At 34.7% G+C, this 22,777-nt stretch overlaps 1 protein-coding gene across 1 annotated transcript; it reads left to right on the top strand.

Moving 5' to 3' along the window:
• The first annotated feature begins 1,684 nt into the window (after positions 1-1,684).
• Positions 1,685-22,522, top strand: LOC149782111 (uncharacterized). Its single transcript, XM_089935067.1, has 4 exons — positions 1,685-1,797; positions 18,488-18,605; positions 20,670-20,804; positions 22,344-22,522. The coding sequence occupies exons 1-4, from the start codon at positions 1,777-1,779 to the stop codon at positions 22,520-22,522; spliced, it is 453 nt and encodes a 150-aa protein (XP_089791193.1). The 5' UTR covers positions 1,685-1,776.
• Positions 22,523-22,777: the final 255 nt, after the last annotated feature.

Here is a 22,777-nt window from a genome sequence, read left to right as displayed (position 1 = left end):
ACGGTAGTTGTCTCTAAAACAATGGGGCGACGACACTTTTACTAGGGCTGGTTCCAAACTATCGGTAAATGGATACATGGAGGGAGGGTATGTGGGAAGGAGTGTCTTAAAGTCTAATAATAAAACACTTGGACACAAAGTCCCAAAATGTAAAACGTCGACTCGGATAGTTCAGATGTTGACGTTGGGATAGACCGAGCTCCTCCGCCATTTCAAGATTAGAGAAGCTGTCTAAATGTAAGACTATCGAATCATAATCCCTATAACAATTTACCGACAGTCTGAATTCCATTTGTATGAAACCTCTGCGGTTATGATCACCAAAAAGATTTTCAAAGAAACAGAACAACACATACATTGATTTGAATATTGAGCTTCCACTCAGAATACGCGTGCCCATTTATATGCTGTTGAATGTTCACAACCAAAGAATAGCTACCAAAGTTTGAATTACATTTTTGATCCTGACGAAGCATTTGTTTGGTTGATGGAGAATCACCTGCTCCAAACATGGCTATCTACCAAATCCTGAAACTAGTATTCATACACTAGACGAGAACTCTAAACGTGAAACGGATTTTTGTTTAGAAAATAAAAATAAAAATAAAGGAATTAATACAGTTATAAAAATATGTAATTATAAGATTGTAATGCTCTATTTCTGCGTTTATCCTGATATAAATTGTCCGTTGCCGAATCACACAGCTTAGGGTTATTTTGCTCTGCGATTTGGCAGCTGACAGTTATAACACGGTTAAACACAGAATAAGAAAGAACATTAAACTCTTACATGCAATTCTGAAAGAAAGCCGCAATCATATAATAATTTAGTTAAACAATATTCTCTCGTGTTACGCCAATGAATATCATTGGGTGGGAATATTAAAGGGTATTGATGAAAACCCCCCCACCTGAAAGCTAACTAACTCTGATCACTATTCTTTTCCTATATAGTCGATAGATTTGTTTGTCAATACTACAATTGCAAAGTGTCCAAATCCTAAAAAATCGTATGTTAATCTAATGCATCGTCAAACGTCAAACTCATGGTGAAGTTCTTATCATTGGTTGTTGACCAGCATTGTTTTAAGATGCTGGACTGTAAACAAAACAATATGCCGCTGCACACAGATTTCACTTCCTGACTTGAAACAGTGCCTAATTACTCACTGAGCACGGTCGGCAAAATACACACAGACAACCACAATAAAGAAGAATGAATAATTTCTTTTAAATCAGCACAAACAATGTCTAACCCTAACCTATGCATCATCACCACAATGAGACGATGTTCTAAAAATACACTGGGATTGACCAGTAAGTAATAATTATGACACGAGTCCTAAACGCCCTATATTTATTTGAGTGATACCCCTTTCTTCGCCACAACTAACGTTATCTCTGGTTTTCCCCATATAAATTAGCTAATTCAAAATCACATAGGACGAGCTGTGATTCTATCGTATAAGAATATTAAAGGCAGGAAGGAAGGTACTTCGCAAATTTTTAAGAATTTTGGATGCATTCTTGTTATTATTATTTTGTTTATTTGCAGTCGTATATGTTTGTTCAAGGCGTCATGTATGTATCTACTGTGAACGACTGAACATTTTATTGATGAGATATACCATGTGATTTCCAACTTCTCACTTCATTATGATTTCTTCTCACTAGGTCATCGGTTGTCACTAATACCTTGTTTGCTTAAACACGATATAAATTTGTGCTGTCATTCAACCGTGAGTTTACAACACGGAAGACGAAAATCAACGTACAATGAAAATTCAACAAAAACAGGTAATTACACAAAAATATTGATGCAATTTTTCAATAGTGCAAATCAATCTAAAACATCAAACACCGCATTTGCTCAGTTCACTATATATCATCTACTGTAAAATAGTATGTTACCTTAGAATTACCTGTTGAGGCGCTGGCCTCAAAATGGCGTTCTGCGTCAAGTAGTGGTCTCGGTAAACACCGCTAAGAACTACTATGAGGTACTGAGAGCTAAAACAAAGCAGTATGGGGCACTAAGACGCACTAAGAGGCTCAAAGTGTTATAAATAAGACATTAAGAACACTGTAAAGCAATAAATCACCCGAGAAAATATAGATATTACTAAAATAAATCGATAAATATTGTTAACACGTACCGTATAAAAGGTATGTTGAGTATCAGGAAAGACAACTCTCTCTAAGCCTCTTGTTACAGAAATAGAAATATCGAATGTACGAAAAGCAAAGGAACAGAAAAAAAAAATGAAACGGGGTAAAAGAACGAGTATAATACACCAACAAAAATGAAAGAACAAAAAACAAACAAACAAACAAAAAAACAAAAAAACAAAAAAAAAAAAACAGGAAACGAAACAAGTATGAAGCAGAAGTAAACATGGAAGATAAAAACTTCTTTAAAATGTATTAAGATACAAAATGGGAATGAAACAATTATAAAAATAGTTTTTTTTTCTTCAAACTTAGTGCAGAGTTCTAAATAGGCATGATTGTTTCTTTTTTTCCTAGCACAATCTATTCCATTTTTCCTATCGCTGCATTATGTTACTGTCTTTACAAATAAAGAGGACGTATTTAGTGTCGAACAGCATTAAGAACTGCTAAGAAGCAATAGTGTTTGAAATTAACATGTAAAAAATATACATGGTATACTGATATAAACTTTCCTAAAGACAGTCATCAATTAATACGGATGAGAGTCCTTTAATTAATGATTAGCCCAAGGCAAGCAAAAAGTGCTATATGTTCTCTTAGCCCATGAAATAAAGCCGACTTAATGACACACCTTCTAATGGTTTTTTTTTGTAAACGTGTTTATTGTTGCAACCACTTTAGGCATGAGAAGATGACAATATTTGTCAATTTCAGTGATTGTAAAAACAGGCAGTTGTTGAGCTTTTTCGCTGGTAGTAGCAGCATGCAATTTTGTTTACATGTTTGTTTCAATGCTATTAACGATAAGTTTAAATCCGTCAATAAATAATCAGTATTTGAATATGCTTTTTTCTTTTATTCGAAAGACAGTGCAGTATTTTGGATCATATACATGAACTGGATCATAACGACCATCCTTTTAGGTAGGAAACGACTCAGGCACGAAATGACCATTACAAATGCATGCATATGATAACACAACGAGAACTAAATAGATACTCGGTTTTGCAACTGCTGAAATTAATATCATGATATATAGTGAAACTGGTATATGGTTACATTCCATAATCTGACAACAATAGTCAATCATTAATTGCAATTATTATGTATGGTTTTAAGGTCAGTAAAGTTTTTTTTTAAAAAAAAGTTCATAGTACCAAATCATAATTTTTTGTGTTTCTTAGCGTCTCTTTAAACCTCAGGTAAATATTTTATATTTATTTATTTTGAAGAAAATGTATGGTCCATGATCTTCTTGTATCGGTTGTTAAATAATAGAGCTGTTGATGATGAATAATTTTGTACTTTAAAAACGATCGTGGGGTAATAGACGTACATTAGGCTCTTACGAGACTGCCATTTACAACATTGTAACATAATTCATGTTCTGTTTTACCGCTGCTGCTTCTGGTGGTGGTGATAATGATGTTGTTATAAGGATAATAATGATGACGATTATGGTGATGAATTATCTTATATTCACAGTATAGTAAGGATACATTTACTCCCAGAGCATAGCCATGACAGCGTTGTCTTTCCTGATATTCAAAAATACGTTGTCTGTGTTACGACCCGTGCTAACAAAATCCATTTATTTAGTGTAGTACCATTTATGTTTTGGGGGGTAATTTAATGCTTTATTATGTTCTGAGAGCCCAATGTATAGCACTTAGAGCCTCTTAGTGCTTCTAAGTGCCTTTTAGTAGTTATTAGCGGTGTTTACCAGGACCCAGGACTATCACGTGACCATGAAAAATACTATGTCAACCATTTACTGTAAACGTTCAGAAAGCAACACGAATTATAGGTATATGCTACTACTTTAGCATGCTTTAGTGGCAAAGAAATTCAAATTATTTGAAAAGTTTGCATTCGATAATGATTTTTATTTGATGAAAACGATAATAATCTGTATATGAAACGGATATTTATTTTAATGCGTATGTGTTACAAAAAGATTTAACTTAACGGGCAACTAAATACATCCATGATTTCATTGTTCATAGACACATCCGAAACAAATATAGGGAAGAAAATAAAAACAATGTAATGGAAATGATTTAAACCTTGCCTTTAACCTTTAAAAGAAATTATCTTCCTGGTAATGCTACTGCAAGGGAAATTTGGATTTCTATTAGAGACCTTGCGCGACAGAGTTTCACATAAGATTGGCCCGGATGATAAAATCTGAAAGAATAAATCGTTTACAAGAGAAGAAGAGAACCTTCTAGTAAGGCATACTGAGAAACCGTCCAAGTTGCACTATGGTTTGAATAGATCATAGGTTAATATTTTAGCATCATGGACGGTAGTAAGTCCAGGAAGAGGACATACAAGGTAAAGCCGATTAGAAAAAGTGGCCGTACTGACTTTTATAAAGTGACAGACTGATTGTTCTGATACCAAGATCACCGAGAAAAACCACTGACAGCAACAAAAGCTCAATGTTGAACAACCGTGCCATGCGGCCAATACTTTAATCAGTTTGATAACATCTTGGAAATATATGAAATACAAACAACATCTCATATACAATATGGACGAAATCAGCACAGATCAACTTGTTGTGTGGGTTTAATTTTTGTTCATGATTATAGCTTATAAGGTCTCTTTGGAAACCACTGTACATAGATCCATGTGATTGTGGGTCGACTTTAATTTGGGTAAACCTATTTTAATGACTCTTCGACCTTGTTTACCACTTAGATTGTTGTGGAAATGAATTTATGACTTTCGTTATATTTCTGTTATTGTGTCTTAGTTTTATATATAAAGGCAGTGATAAACACAATCAGTTATTCCTGCATAAAACACATGTAGTAGAATTAGACTTTTAGATGTGTTTAATTATTAATTGAGAGGTTCTATTTATTTCAAGCATTTACTGGAATTACAAATTGCTTATTGACTTTAGGATACAATCACTATTTTGGAATTATTGTGAATTCATTTACATACATTCTGAATCATATCATCGTGATACATCAAGACTGTTGACACATTTTCAGATTCAAGGCTTCTGACACATCAGCACATTCACTTTTTTTTCGAAATTTTTAGCCCCTGGTGTTTTAATTCCATATTATTGAGAAATCTTTAATAAAACCAATAAGCTTTCACAGTGTCGTCTAAAGTGGATAACGTTATTTTAAATCCTACGTGGGAAGGGTTAGAGTCCTCGAAAAAGGATGAGTTGCTAGAGCTAGCCAGACAATGTGATCTTTCTGAAGTGATGGCTTTTTTTAAAGAAGCAAGATATACAGAATATTTTGGTTCATTATTTGGTGCAAAATAATTTTTTTTTTGATAAACGTGCTTTAGGTCTGATTAGAAAGTCTGCATCTGGTTCAGACAGGAAATAAAAAGAATTACAGTTCAAAAACCAGATGGAATTAAAGTTGAGAAAACTTCAGCTTCAGATGGGAATGATGCAAATGCAGAGAAAAGAGTGAAAAATCCAAAATCGATAAGAAGAAAGACCAATGTAGTAGCAGAAAGAGGAAAGAGAAAGAGAAATACAACTACAAAAGAATAAAAAGGAAAAAGAGAAAGAATCGAGAGGCAAATGCAGAAAGAGAAGAAGAAACAAAAATGTAAATACAAAAAGAGGAAAGAGAAATGCAATATGGATTAAAGGATATACAAGTCGAAAGAGAAAGCACTCCCCCTCTCCTTTACACATAGTTCAGGATTTGATGTTATTAGAAATATTAGCTTAGTATCCCCTTTTAAAAAGAAAAAGTAGTAGATCAATGTTTCTCTTTTTGAGATAATTGCTGAAAATTTGAAATGGAAAAGACAGCATTGGACTTAATTGTTACAAACTGTACTTATTGGCAAAGCTCGCGAAGTCTACATTTCACTGTTGGTACAACAAAGGTGCTAGTTATGATGTGGTTAAGGAATGCATGTTAAAGGGTTATGAATTGGAACACCAGGCATATCGACAAAAGTTTAGGAATTGTAGAAAAGAAACTGGACAGAGCCTTGTCGAGTTCGCATGGCAAAAAGAACAACCATTTGATAGGAGGTGCCAAGAAAGTTGATGAAGATTATGATAACCTCAAACAAATCAATAATTGACGAATTCAGAAATTGCCTACATTATGACGTCAAAACCTACCTTGATGAGAAAAAGATCGAAACTTTAGGAAATGATGTGAGTACAGCTAATGAGTATTCTTTGACTCACGTAGTTTCATTTGTCAATATGTCATCCTCTCACCAGTTTTGGGGTAAAATACGATCTTAGTCTCATGCGAGTACTTCTAAACCTCAATATGGCACAACTCTTAGGAATCAGTCTTCTGATGAAACTGATCAGGAATCCTTATCTCTTCCTACGTGCACTTACTGTAAGAAGAAAGGGAACGTTATTTCTGATTGATACAGGTTGAAAATAATCAACATAATCAAGATAGAGCAACTCCAAATGCTCCTGTTTCTAGGTGGTCAAGGCAACAATCATGTATTGAAAGCAACACATTTTTTTCAAACGCCAGCCTGATTTCAGTTTAGACATTATTAATCAATCCTGTCAAATGGCTCTTTGCTACCTGTTAATGATTGTACCTAACCTATCCCTATTAAAATATTAAGTGACGCAGGAATTTTCAGAGTCTTTTATTGTCAGGTACTTTACTTTTTCTTATTAAATGACGCAGGAATGTATGTCTCAGAGTCTTCATTATCAGATACTTTACTTTTTCTGAGAATTCTTCTTCTATTGAAAGTGGTGTTATTCAGGGAGTAGAATGGCAAATGGTGTTCTCCATTGTGTTAAATTGTCAACCGGCTTAGTCTCAGGATCCGTAACTGTCGAGGCAGTGAATTCTTTACCCGCTGAGGGTATTCATTTATTATTGGGCTATGAACTATTTGGATATTTGTTTGTGGTTAATCGACCTGTCAATTAGAGGCTTTGTATGGATCAGAAAATTGATCCTCTTGAAATTGAAATCCATAATTTACACACAGCTTGTACTGTCACTAAACCTATAACAAAAAAGAACTCTTGAAAATGATGTTGATAAAAAAAATTATTCCGTTAGCTAACATTTTATTGGTCTGTCTTTTGATGTGGTCACTTTTGCATCTGGTATTGATCACAGCAGTCTTCTTCTTAATACTCATTATCTATTCTAATCAATGTGATACAAAACAATCACTAGTTGGAGAACAGAAACAAGATTCTGGTATATCTTGTTCACTTCCGAGAGTTATTAGCCAAATTGAAGCCACATAAGTACCAATTTATTATTTTGCCAAAAATGGGGTCCATATGAGAAAATGGAGACCACCAGAGTTACCCGCTGATGACGAGTGGTCTGTGAGCTATTAAATTGTGGTTCTTAAGTTATAGTGGCGGGAAATTCTTAATCTAGCTCATACAACTCTCTTGGTTGGTCATTTTGGAATCAGTAAGACTTATGACAATATATTGAATAACTTTTATTGGCCGAAAATTTAAGTGATGGTTATAAATACGGTTGATCTTGTCACACTTGTCAAATGACAGGAAAACTCCTAATCCTAAAACTCATCTGCAACCTATACCTGCATTTGACGAACCATTTAGCAGAATAATAGTAGACTGTGTCGGTTCCTTAGCTAGTCAGGCAACCAGTACTTGTTGACAATAATGTGTTCGTCTTCAAGACTACTACAGGCTATTCCTTTCCGGAATATTAAAACTAAAACCATAGTAAAAGCTTTGATGAAGATTTTAAAGCACTTTTTGGCCTTCCCACATCTGTCCAGTCTATTCAAGGGTGAAGTTTTATGTCTAGCAAGTTATGTATGAATTATGTATCCAACAGTTTAAGTCTTCTGCCTATCACCCTGGACGCCAAGGGTCTTTGGAAAGATTTCATCAAACGTCGAAGAATAGGATTCGGTCATGTTGCTTTGCTACCGGAAAAGATTTTGAATCAGGGTGTTCATTTGTTTTTGCTTTCTGTTAAGGAAGAAGTTTACGAATCTTTGGATTCTGAGTCCTTTTGAAACACATTTAAAACATTGGACCAATGAAGTTATTAAAATAGAAACTTCCATCAACACTTGATACAGAAATTAATATCCTTCATAATGTCTCTAATTTCAAATATTAATTATCAAAGGTTCTTGAAATAAAAATAACTAATCTTAAATTTACTAAGTCTAGAATTAAATAAAGGTAGGACATGAATACAAAGGAAAATCGTTTTCATCCTGGTGATTGAGTTCTGGAAGTCTTGCCCATACTTTAAAATCCTCTAACAGCTACGTTTTATGATTCTTTCGTATTTGAAAGAAAGTTTGTGGCTTACATTATATCATTAACACTCCTTGGAGGAGAAAACAGAAACAACTTTGCCACATAAATATGTTAAATTTGAATGTTGATAGAGATAGCATTATTAGTCATTTAATCGGATTAGTTGTGCCTGTCCCATGTAATCTGACTGTAGCGACGTTGGTGTATCCAGTGTTAGAAATTCAGAAATGTTGAACAAGCTGGACAAAAAACATTCGCCTTTGCTGCCACAATGAAAAGCTATTAAATGACTATGAGCACTTCTCTCCAGATGTTCCAGAACAAACAAATGCAATATATCTTGACGTTAAAATTGTAGAGTCTATCCCTGTGAAACATCTTTACATGACGAATCCTCTCAAAGAAGAAATATTTGTAAAACGAAATTCAATATTTGCTGGAGAATGCCACGATGCATTCTTGGGAGGAAATCCGTGAATACTTTCCGGATGAGTGCAAACGAAATTTTGACATTTGCAACTGCTTATGGACTTTATTAATATAAAGTAATGGCGTTTGGAATGAAATGTTCTCCTGTAACTTTCTAGCGTTTAATGAACATAATAACATCTGATCTAGATAATTGTGACGCTTACATCGATCACGCCAGCATCAACAACGAGACATGGAAACGACACAGTGGTGCAAATCTGACAATAAATTTAAATAAAAATGAGTTTTGCCATGCTTGTTACAATTGTAAGATATGTTGTGGGAAACGATCAAATTAAATCTACAGAGTTTAACTTCTAGGTTACCTCTGAATTACTATTGCCTGTCGGTAAAAATCAACTGATGTGATTTTCGGGCATGGCTTGATATTATCGGAAATATTGCCTCAGTTTTTCAATAATTACTCTGACCATTATGGTGAGGAAGAAAACTAAGTTTCATTGCTCTGGCAAATGTAAAAAGATTTTCGATAAATTAAAGGCCATACATAAGAGTGCATCAGTTTTGTTATGCTCCAGATTTCAGTCAATCAATTAAAATGTCTGTTGAGGCAAGTGATGTAGGGGTTGGTTCAGTATTGATTGTAGACAAAAGCATGGTATGGATGATCCAGTGTCCTAGTTTCTACAAAATTAAACTAACACCAGAAAGAAATATTCCATAATCGAGAATTAATGTTTCTCTTAATATTGACATTTGTACAATACGAAAATATTCACAACTCAACTCTATATTACCTCTTTTTGCTAGTACAAAATCATTATACACGATATAGGGACAGTGCAAACATCGTCTGGTGCGAAGAAAATCAATACCGAGCTTCTTGTTGAAATTGTATAGTTACAATCTGTAATACAAGCCTGTCTGTATAGAATATTGTTAAAAAACACAGTACATTCATTCATTCGCTGGACTCATTGTGTGTATTGATCAGTACTATCTGCTTGCCTGAATAAGTACACTCCGCGAGATTGTTTCTATAACCACAACGAGTATAATGAAAGACTGGTGTTTCGTTCCCACTGGATATCTTGGCGTACTTCTATCGGACGAGACTCTATCCCCATGACAGGATCGCTCACGTCATGTGAGTGTATAGGTGTGTGTATGTGTGCTGTCAAAATTAAGAGTGATCAGTATGCAACGGTCACTTATGGGTTAAATATGTAATGGGGTGTAGAGTCGAGGAATGGTAGAGGGGTCGCTAGAAGGGTCAGTGGGAAAACCCATAGTTTTATACTATTACATTATTCGTTAAACTAGGTAGCATTGTGTTATATTGGGCACCAGGACGTAATAATAACATCATTTACTAATCTAGATATCACTGTATTATATTGGACTAACAGAGCATACGTTGGAGTTTGTAGTGAGACCAATAATGTAACCGAACGACTTTCATTTCTCTGTCTCAGTGCAAGCCTAGCGTAGATTATTTTTCTCACCCAATTTTTTGCTTTTAAACTTAAAAGGACCCGTCATTTAAGCAATATGCAATATTCATCAGGTATTTAATTTTGTTTATATTTTTCTGTAGGTCATCCGCTTTTACAATGCTTTATGCAAATCAAAATAAATCATCGCAGTTGAATCAAACTACGTCTGCTGCTTACGCACCTCACCCCAAACAGTAGCAACTTAACACTTATAATTTTACGTGTTGTAAGTATTGCACAGCGCATTATTACGAAAATGTTAACGTGGGCTGTAGAGTGACTTGTAGATCTGAAGTACACAAAATCATACGCGTCAGAAAATAGCACAACAATATAAACTCTGGTAGAATTGAGGTATTATCATATTTAATAGATAGATGGTACATAAAATTATCAGTAAATAAGTAATTATGTTTACTAGTATAACCTTTAACCTTCATCAGTTCTAGTTAAGAAATTGTGTGGTAGCTAATGAAACGATACTGGCTACATAGCTATAACGAAGAGACAAATGTTGAACGAAAGAACAAATAATGTTTAGTATTATTCATGGATAATTAGAGATCTGTGTCAATATCATAAATAACTCTCCTTTTCTTTGGAGACGAAACTATTTTTGACATTTGGCGTTGTAATTGATATTGACAGCAACATTACCCCCGTGTAGGAAAGACACTCCAAACACAGTCCCAAGGCAAAAAACATATGCAGAATATTCCAGGTCACCGTTTCTTAGCAATATTTATATTTTCTGGGCTAGAAATATGTTAAATGTTGCTATTATTAGAGCAAGGATTTGCTACAGGAAAATCTGCTTTTGGAATAAAGTATGGACGGATACATGATTCCCTCTTATTAATAAGTGTGTGATTTCTTCCGTTCTGATTTCATGCTCATTTATAATTCAACTGGGGCACAATTGGAATATCTGACAAAATTAGAAGAAAGCAGGTTTGTCATAATATATTTCTGGTTGATATTAAGTTTGCGGTTGTTGTTGAGAGAATTATGAATTTTGTGACCTGTGATGTGTATAGCCTGCGTGTCTGGAACATTGTTTTCTGGTTTCTTCTGAAATAAATATTTTCTCACGCTTGATTTTGTAATATATATAGAAGCCAGCTCTTGAGTTTGTTTCACAGCCACTTTTTCATTAGGTTGCTAAGATTTGTTTGCCCCAATTAGTGCACGTAAAACCCAGTACTCACTTGACCCATGTGCATCAATGAGTTACAGGAGTTAGGCAGAATGGATGGTCAGGGTCACTTAAATCACCGGAACATTTGTTCTCTCAATATTTGTAGACACTTACAGACATCAGTAAATAAGGGGTTAGCGTACATTCCTGTTTTTAAAAACAATCGGATGATTCTTACTTTCTCGCCTATTCTTGTCTTTGTCTGTCTCTCGTTAAACTCTAAATAATCTAGATTAAGTTCATAATCTTGCTTTTTAGGAGATATCTTCTCATTTGATGTGTCTATGTTCTTCATCCCCTCCACGCATCTCACATTGCAATATATTCTTAAACCACCAAATCGTTATAAAGCTGCCGGTTTGTTTAGGGCACAAAGGCAAGGACTCAGACAGTTTATTCATGCCATCATCCATGATCCATCAGCTGGTTTCGGTTTGTTCCATTTTTTTTCTTCTTCAGATCTTTCTAGTTCCATTTTAGTGCCTAATTTGTTTGATACAATTCAGGTTCGTAGACCAAGCTGCAATTGTATCTGTGTTGTCTCCGGTTTCTCACAAAACGTTATATCATACCTATTACAAATATTAACGAAAACCTCATGTATCTAGGGGTAGAATTTGACTCGCCCTCGCTCTTTATGTTTTTGTATGATGTGTTATCCACGTTGGAGGGATCTTAATTTAATTTATGAGTGAAGTTCTTCTTCTTTTTTTCTTCTTCAAAGATACAGTTTTAAAGCACAGTGAATAAGAATATTTTCATCGTATAACGCGTTACCGGGTATCAGTTGTTACATTAACTCATTTGAGTGCGTTATGCGTAATTTTATTTGCTGAAACACTATTTTTAAACTCATTTTGTAATAGTAACCAATATCTAGGTTTTTTTACCTCTTAATGTTGTTTGATCGTATCGATTTCCATTATTTTGAAGAGTGATAAGCAAATATCTTGAAAGAATATCGTTGCGGTCAGGTGCAGGTTCTTGATGTTTAGGGCTTCGCTCACTGTTTTTCAGCAAAATATTCTTCAAAAATATTTATGTTTCCGAATGACTTAAATTTTGAATTCGCAGTTTCATGCTCAAAAACAAAATTTGCAATATATTCATTGTTCACTTTTGTAAATGTCTTTTATTTCCTCTCCAGATTTTTGTTTAATTTTCATTATAAAAGTTGCTTGGGTTTCAAGGACACCCGTATTTCATTTGTTTCCCAGGCATCGATAAAATGAAAGACTTTTGGTTGATGCTTTGGTGACTTACTAGTTCATGTTTAGCAAACTACTGGAAAGTTTCATCTTCACAAAGTGTAACGTATGCATGGAACATGTATACAGCGGGTGATAAACATTGTGATTGTTGGTCAAGATGTTCCCTAACATGTAGTCCATTTTCATTTTGCCTTAACTCTGTCATTACTTTTAAGTCATTTGTTTCTCTCCTTCAAAATATTTTAATAAATTCGTGAAAGTGTCCAAGTTTCTTTAATATTTAACGACTCCATCAGGTATAGCAAAATACAACAATGGTTACATCCCTTGATACGAGTAGTTCCTAGCGCGTTCACACCATGAGCGATACAACCGGGCTGAGATAACCAGACGGACAAGTAAACTTACGATTCCTCTATAGCATGGATGAGAAAGTATGACCTAATAATGACATTATTCATTAAAGCTAAATAACACTGTGTTGTATTTGACGAATTGTAATAAATAATAACATCATTTATTAAAGTAGGTAGCTTTGCTCTATATTGAACACCATTATCTAACAATGGCATACATTAAAGTTAGGAAACTGAGTACTGCATTAAACATCATGATATAATATCATTCTGCAATTAAGTAAGGAATGAATTAGTACCTTGGTATGCAAGAAGTAACATTCTTAAAGATAAAAACAAGTACGAGTCCCTAAATGTACGAAGTAGCATACAAATGATTGAAAATCAACAAGTTTACCGGCTGTATATTGGTTTAGTTGTCTGTCTGCTTCACAATACCAGTTTCCGCAATTTACAGTATGTATTACTATACTTATTTGGTCCAAAATGAAAATATTGCCAATCGCACGTGTTACGTATTAGTAGTTAAATGTAACATTTGGGACTCACTCATTTTGCCTCATCCGTGCATTTTAACATAAAAAAAATTATGACGTGAAACATAATATTTAAAATTTAGAGCCTCAAACGTTATCGCCTCAAAATGTTTATGCCCTCAAAATGTTAACAGTGTTACAAGTGGCTGATTTCAATTGGGCGGCGACTTGGTAACATTGTTGGTGTTGATATCAATACAACATCGTGAAAAATCCTAGATTAGAGTGCTGGAATGGAGCCTTGAGTGGAATGTAGAACCTGGAGTCTGGTTTGCATTAATCTAGATGAAATTACCTTATCACCATTCGCACATTTTTATGTCTGAGCTTGTGGTTATAACATTGTCACTGTAGCACAAAATCCCAGCAAGAGACAAAATACTTCAGCCATGATAATCGTCTGCAAGAGATGTAATGTTTGACTTTCAGCATCTTACATAAAAACAGACATTGAAAATTGAAACTCTAACTGTTGGAACACTTACAAAAATACTTTTCAGTGATTTATTTGCATATGGTTAAAATTGAATTATTTATCTTCACTCACATATTTCTTAACGTCCCATAAGATTGTAAAAGGGAATTTCATTCGGTTTGAGATGAGGGATAAATAAGACAAGAAAGATGTTACATTGTACAATCTGTCAAATTTCAAAGGAACTGATGGCCTTAATAAACAATGTGTTCTGTATACTCTACCTAAACTTATTACATGTTCCATTTGTAACCTTTTTCACATTTTTAACTGAAAGAACTTAAATTATATATTTCAATTCTAGTAAATAGTTTGGAAAGGAGTATTCTTCAAATTGGAACAACAAACAACATTTCCTTGTTAATGGAAAGTGAGATTGTTATGTACTAAAGTTGGAAAATATAAATATATAACCAGATTCAAACGAGTTGTGAGAAAAATGATTGCCACTACTCATAACGAAGGTAGAATTGTATAACTGATACCCACACGTGTCATCATGTAGTAAATAATCCACGTACATAACATCATGTAGTAAATAATCCACGTACATAAACATCGTGTAGTAAATAATCCACGTACATAACATCATGTAGTAAATAATCCACGTACATAACATCATGTAGTAAATAATCCACATACATAACATCTTGTAGTAAATAATCCACGTACATAACATCTCAGGCTCTCTTTCTATGTGACGCAACCTTTAAATCCTACTCAGTTGTTGGTTGTTTGTTTAAGCAAACCATTTATTGTGATAAACGCTAGTCTTATTCGTTGTTGTTTAGCTCTTTAGTCATATAGCAGTACACAAGCACTGTAGCCAATCCTTTTCTCTAAATGATACAACAGCTAAACAAAGCATGCGCCTCTGCACCCCGCCCCTCCCCCCTCCCCGCTTACTCAGCTTTTCACTCTCTTAATGGAGACGGTTTAGATTTCAGGGTATTGATACAGAAATAGCATGCTGAGACAAGCAGAGGAAATGGTATTGAATTTCATAGATCATATATTGCTGACATGATATCAAATCTAAGTTCTATTGATTGGAATGTTAAAGGAAAATATTTGCTTTTAAGAATGTTGTATGAATGATTAGCCTGGACATATGAACAAATTAAAATATGTGTTGATGCACCGATGGATTGAAAAATCAACATAAGAATATACGGCTGCAGCTCATGACTGGTTAAGGTGTAGTTTGCTTTTTCAAAAATGCTGAACGTTATACCTTGCACAATGTTTATGTGTCAGATACATTGTTGATATACGATTACTTGCGTCAGAAACTGCATAGTCATACTTTGCACAAGAAACATATATGTAAAGGAAAATTTGATACGTTCTGATATAAGTGAGAAATTAAGTAAGAAAGAATAATATAATATCATTTTCGGCAATGTAGTTCGGAATATATTGTTCATGACAAAATTATAGTTATGGATGAGATCCTAGGTGAGTTTAATTACCAATATTCAACTGCATCATTTAAAGGAGTTATCCCCTTCATTGTCCATCCTCCTTAACTTTGGTTTCTGCAGCATAAATTTACCAAGGGTTGTTCAGTTTGCGCTTTACATTAATATGATCTTTGATGAGTTCCATTTCTATGTATCTCTGTATATTGGATGGCAATTCAATTTATATGTAGCTTTACGTTGATGATATCTGGTAGAAGTGTAGTCAATTCCTATACCTACATACAATTTATATACTTTCTATGAGACGTATTAAAAATATATAATATGATAAATTGGTGTAGTAGTAGTCTATTTATATCCTGCCTCTATTGAGGTGGATGTACATAACAATATTCTTTTCCATTTTTCCATCTGGCACACACTCCCTTTGTTGCAATTATAGTTTGTTCGGGTCAGCATTGCACATGACATCAGTGTCTGTAACTCTAATATTTAAACGAACGTCTCGAAATGTAGTTAAAATTACCGAGTTTGCTTCGTGCACGAATGATTTCAACATCATTTGTATCGACATACAGAGTGGTGGCACTCGCTCGAGACATGCCGAAAAATAATGATATATGCACCTGTAAACCATTCTGTTGGTCATGGACTTATATGAGAATCTACAGTTGGTTCAGAACTGAGAATTTTAGGGATACGTTGTGTACCAAGGGCAAGAAAATATAGTCTTTTCATTAGATAAATCATGCTATAAGCATACATTATGTATAAATTGATAATGCATTAATGAAAAGCAGATGATGCAAACGATGTTTCCTTACATGTGGAATGCACTGGCTCTCATAACCGCTTACTCCTGTATCACGAATTCACTCTGCCATTCTCCAGGACCAACATGACAGATTTCATAAAGAGCTAGGCAATTTTATATACATTTCGTAACGTTCATATAAACTTACCTAGCTACAGAGGTGGATACCATTCGCGATGCTGAGCTGAACGAACTATAGTCTCGCAGTTTTTAACGGAATGCTATGAAATTTGCTAAAATTGTAATCATCACTCAGATATGTGTATGCTGAAACATTACTTTGCTCATGCAGTTTTCTAATAGAGTTATTGCCCTTTCATGTAGTTTCATGCAATGAATTGCACAATCTAAGTATTTCAACTTGTCGTTCAGTTTTTGATGGATTGTGAAGAACTAAGTAAATATTATGCTCATGACCGGAAGATGTGGTTCTCGATAAACAGTATCGAAAACAGGAAAACAATTTGCTCCTGGAATTGTTCCGTGAATTATTGTTGTGTTTGTATTTCACGATAATGCGGTATAATAAACATTGTTTTTAGTGCAACTAGTTCTGCAGTTTTTGATCGATTGTCATGAAAAATGTTAAATATGATAATCCTCGACACATCACCATATTCATAGAAATTTTCTTTAGAGTTGTTCATCTTCTTGTCTTATAACTTAATGCATTGCACAATAAAAATTTGTTATGCAGCTAGTTCTGTATTTTGTAATGGATTGCAATGAAATTTGGCAAATGGTATATTCATCACCTCAACACGTGCATATAGACAAATGTTCGTCCACCTATAATTTTTGTTGGAGCTTTTGCTATCTTGTCATGCAGTTTAATACCATGTATGAAGTAATTTCTTTAGTGGACTAGTTCTTCAGTATTTGATGAATTGCCATGTTACTTTGTAAACATTTAGTTCATCTCCAAAATAAATGTGTAGTGACAAATTACCGTACTCGCATATTTTTGGTTTTTGGGATTGTCTTTTCCGACTTCTTACTGAATATAGTGTATGACAATGTTTGAATGCAGCTAGTCTCACATATTTCAGTGGAGTTACATTTTTAAAAAACATTTTTGTCATTGGGATCTCTGATGAATATGACACAGAGGATCCTGCATCTCTCATTGGCTGTTCTTGTTACTCGTCTGGTAGTCGTATTTCTAATATAAATTTAATCAAACTTGGAACATGTGCCGATATCAATAAGTTGTCCAATGAGAATGATAATAACCAAGAACAAGATGTACTAAACGGATGATCTTGCAGCTAGGCCAGCATGTATCTGTCCGCGTTTTATTACACTACTACGATTAAGGCGGAGAACTACTTGTTAGTATACTCTTGATGCCATCTTAAAACTGTTCTCACTGCTGTTCTTGAACGAGAAGTCCTATGTTGACGGATCTACAGCAAATAATGTCTCATCAAATCAGTCTGGGCCTCAGGGAAAAAGATGACAATCTGACATCCAATATGTCATCTAATTTTAACATCTTGTGATAGCTGCCGTTTCAGTTGAAAGAAGAAAGTGTCGTATGCTATATATGTTGAAATTCTTTTTGGACTTTAGAACATTAATCCCTCAAAGGAACTATTTTTATGAGTAAGTATGACTTTGGTGTTAGATTGGTGCATATTATGAGTATGTATGACTTTGGTGTTAGACTGGTACATGTTATGAGTAAGTATGACTTTGGTGTTAGACTGATACATGTTATGGTCATTATCTAAATATCCACTTATTTACAAATCTTTGTGCTTTCGTATCATTTTTGTAAGAATTATTGCCCTTGCAATATTTGGTACAACATGTTTGTCAATAGTAAACGTTAAAGTTACCCTTTCTTTTAAAATCCTCTTAATTGCTCTCATATGAGGGTCATATCAGTATGATGCATAGTTTGTTTTATAGACAGGGTAAAGCATGTGAAAAGCATAACAAATTTTGTATGCATGTCATCAAAACTTCTCTAGTTTTGATTTCAATTATTTCACCTAATTATTCACCAAATAACTGATATAATAATAATAATACTAATACTAATGCTACTAAAATAATAATGAAAATGTCAAGTAGAAAAAGTTTTTTTTTATTCATCCAAAATTATTTTTCAGATAGCTGTGATCATCCTCGTCCTTTATATAAAGTCTTGTCATGGCAAAGGAGGATGCCAACATTACTGGGACCCAAAAGTAAATGAATACACATCCTGCATACTTTTCGATGAACAAGGTGATTAAAACCCATCAACTTTTATTTGTAACGAAAACCTTTTCATGATTTAGAAAATGAAAATTTCTGTTCTTTGGTGATATATAATATTTCTTGTATCAGTCCATGCATCTCTGGGACAATTTCATAAATCCAATTTGCCTTACAGTGCTTATATGAATATCCTCTGGTGGGCATATTATGAAATGAATTGTCTTTTGGTCGGTTAGCTTTTCGTCTTCTGCTTGATAGTTTCGGTACTCCGCCATGTACAGCTAGCAAACTTTGTGGATGTATTGCATTTGGGGTTCGGAAGAAAACATTTGAATTTTGAGGTAAACAGATCAAAGGTCAAGGTAAGTACCTGAGAGAAGACAAATCGTTTTCCACCCAATAATTCTAATTTGTCACTACCTACAAATACCATCCTGTGTAGATGGCTTTCACTTTGGATCAGGAGGGTCACGATGACTGCAAGAATGGAAATAGTGTATGTACAATACAACTGGGTCTATGTCAATTACCCATACCAAACATAGTAATTGTCTGGACGACTTTCACTCGCAGTACAGAAAAAGCTATCAATTTGGGGGTCAAAACGTCAAATGTCAAGGTCAGCCGACCTAAAACATGCATGTCTTCTACATAGCAACATAAGTTCTACATCACAGATCTCGATGAAATCGTCTGAAATGTTATGGAAGAAACTTGTTGATTTTCGAGTCAGAAGTTTTACGATCATGGTCACTGTAACTTATAAAACAAACATGGCTTAAATACAATAGTCTTGTTATCATTACTCCCCATGAATGGATGGGCATATCGATATGAGGTTTCTCTAAAATGCTTCCTATGGTCTCTGTTGGTCATGAATAAAAACTACGTGAATCTGACAACATGGCCACCATTGCAGCGATCTTCAAAGTCACTTTACTCGTACTCCACCGGGATGGATATAATTTCTATCAAGGTTTTCAAGCAAACATGTTATGATGTCTAATTGGCCCTATAAAATGTGAACGCTATATCGAAAGTATGGACTATTCACGAATATTGTTTTCGCTTGAAATTTATCCATAACCTTTAAACCAAAGGCAAGACAATTCAGCATAATGTTATGAACGAACAGCTTGTAAAGAATATAGAACAGTGGACACTGTCGGACAATGTCCAAATGATAAAGTGCAGCGTGTCAAGAATTTCTCCGAGCATGCTCTTGAATTCTTGTTAGAACTAAATTGTCCAGCAGGTAAGAATTTTATGATCGCTGATTTTCATGTGTTTAGTTCATAACACTTTCTTTTCCCCAGTGTCAATTTTAAACTATAAATCTTGGCTTTATTTATGTATACATGTCTCCCTTTTTGCTGAAACTAAAGGTTTTGTACCTTGCTTAGCGAAGAGAGAAACGTTATGTACCAAGGGCAAGACAATATTGTCTTTTCATGCAATGAATTGCACAATTTAAGTATTTCAACTTGTCGTTCAGTTTTTGATGGATTGTGAAGAACTAAGTAAATATTATGCTCATGACCGGAAGATGTGGCTCTCGATAAACAGTATGGAAAACAGGAAAACAATTTGCTCCTGGAATTGTTCCGTGAATTATTGTTGTGTTTGTATTTCACCATAATGCGGTCTAATAAACGGTGTTGTTAGTGCAACTAGTTCTGCGGTTTATGATCGATTGTCACGGAAATTGTTAAATGTGATAATCCTCGACACATCACCAAATTCATAGAAATTTTCTTTAGAGGTGTTCCTCTTTTTGTTTTATAACTTAATGCATAAAAAAGAATTGTTATGGAGCTAGTTCTGAATAAAAACGACGTGAATCTGACAATATGGCCACCATTGTAGCGATCTTCAAAATCACTTTACTCGTACTCCACCGAGATGGATATAATTTCTATCAAGGTTTTCAAGCAAACATGTTATGATGTCTAATTGGCCCTATAAAATGTGAACGCTATATCGAAAGTATGGACTATTCACGAATATTGTTTTCGCTTGAAATTTATCCATAACCTTTAAACCAAAGTCAGGACAATTCAGCAGAATGTTATGCTTTGTGTTTTCCCCCAGGATATGAACGAACAGCTTGTAAAGAATATAGAACAGTGGACACTGTCGGACAATGTCCAAATGATAAAGTGCAGCGTGTCAAGAATTTTTCCGAGTATGCTCTCGAGTTCTTGTTAGAACTAAATTGTCCAGCAGGTAAGAATTTTATGATCGCTGCTTTTCATGTGTCTATTTGATGATTCCATCTATGCGTTTGTACACCTATCCGTTCATAACATTTTCTTTTCCCCATTTTAAATTGTAAATTTTAAGTCTTGGCTTTATTTATGTACGCATGTGTCCATTTTTGCTGAAACTAAAGGTTTTGTACCTTGCTTAGCGAAGAGGTTTTTCAGTAACGTTTTACTCCTCCTTAGTAACGGTGCCTGGTTAATTATAGTCTAAAATATTAGTTCCGGTTCCGTTTGTTTTGTAATTTTGTTTCTGTTTCAGTTCATAAGTATGTAGCAAGGCGTGGGTACATGCTGGTATAAGAAGGCTCCAAGGGAAACTCATCCAGCGTGTTTATCGCCTACAGACAGTTGTCCTGTTTGTTGTCTGTGTGATGTACTGGATATGGTGTAAATCACCACAGTTACAGAAGGAAGAAGGATCTCACTTTTCATCGTCATCTCAGTATGATCCTTTCAGTTCCCAAGTGTGTCAGATGTTATTTCCTGTCTTGGGGAAGTAAAGACCATCTCTGAACGACGGGTCAGGAGAGCTTTAAACGTTTCGGAGGTAGCATAAAGTCTCAGATTACTGACACTGGAACCGATCTCGTCGGTTAATTTTAGCGACAGACAATTGCCCCTCTTAAGAGGAAACGTGCGGTGCTTGATTAGTGATTAGCACCTACATGAGAGCATGAGAAAGGCATATCAATCTGATCTGAATCTGATTCTCCCAACAGAGATTCTTCTGTCAGATTTTTGTCACCTTCATTCTTCATAACATCATTTTTATACAAAACATCACATACTTTTAAAACCTCCATTATACGATGCGGGGATAGATAGGGTCTATTGTGTCCACCCATGTATTTCTGATAATTTCATAAAGACAAATATTCTTGTAGTGTTTGTATGCCCATCGTTTCGTGGAAATAGTATGGTAGTACCGTCTGTCTGTTTGCTAACGTGTTCTTTTCTACATGATAACCTCATGTATCCAACATTCTACAGCAGATAAACTTAGTGAATACCTTGAAATAGGAATTCGGAAGAACCCTATTGATTTTAAGGTGAAGTAACCAGAGGTCAAGGTCACTCCCTCAAAAAAAAAGAAATCGTTGCCACCCATTGTATATATTATATGTAGCATGCAGATACACCCCTACCCTCACCTCCACCCTCACCCTATATATATATATATATATATATATATATATATATATATATATGTATGGATGTGTCTATGATAATTTCATGAAGAAAACTGGTCTTGCAGTGTTCATATTCCCACCTCTTAGAGGTAATATTATTTTATGGAACCAGCTTTCTATCTGTTATAGTTTTGTTTTGTGCATGAGATCTTCAACCACCAAGGCAGCCCTTGTACCCTGCGTGCTTCAGAAAATATTTTATTATTCTCAAACTCATTTCTTAATTTTGTACCCTGATATTCTTCCCTACTATTTAAAAAAGACAGGACCATGCAGCAGAATTCTAGTTTTCATTTTATTATTTTAACCAGGATACGAAGGAATACATGGTAAAGAAAATGGAACAGAGGACACTGACAGAAAATATCTGCCTGGTAAAGTGCATCCTGACAAGAATTCCTCTGAGTATCCTCTTGAGGGCATGATGGAACAACAGTGTCCAGAAGGCAATAATACTTTGACCGCTTCATTTCATGTGACTTTTGGATAATTCCCTCCATGACGTTTGTCATCCATCAGTTCACCACACATTTTTGTTGCATGAAAATATTTTAATGTGATTTTGTTTGGTCTTCTTACTTAATTGTGTACATCGTCAATGCTCCACCAACAACGTTTAGTAAATTTTGTGGATGTTTTGTACTTGGGGTTTGGGAGAATCCTATCATTCTGAGGTCTAAAGGCCAGAGGTCAAAAGGTCGCTGCCTGGGAAAGGAGAAATTGTTGCCGCCCCCGTCACCCTAAC

The sequence above is a fragment of the Sinohyriopsis cumingii genome, chromosome 15 (genome assembly GCF_028554795.1).
Source record: "Sinohyriopsis cumingii isolate HCF-2022 chromosome 15, ASM2855479v2, whole genome shotgun sequence".
In the NCBI taxonomy this organism is placed as follows: Eukaryota; Metazoa; Mollusca; class Bivalvia; order Unionida; family Unionidae; genus Sinohyriopsis; species Sinohyriopsis cumingii.
Note: the sequence above shows the minus strand (reverse complement) of the source record. Positions and strands in the feature narration are given on the sequence as shown.

Coding starts and splice junctions, on each gene's coding strand:
- LOC149782111 (XM_089935067.1), top strand. CDS start 1,777: ATGAAAATTCAACAAAAACAG. Junction 1,798..18,487: donor TGAAAATTCAACAAAAACAG/GTAATTACACAA, acceptor ATTATTTTTCAG/ATAGCTGTGATCATCCTCGT. Junction 20,805..22,343: donor AGAACTAAATTGTCCAGCAG/GTAAGAATTTTA, acceptor TATTTTAACCAG/GATACGAAGGAATACATGGT.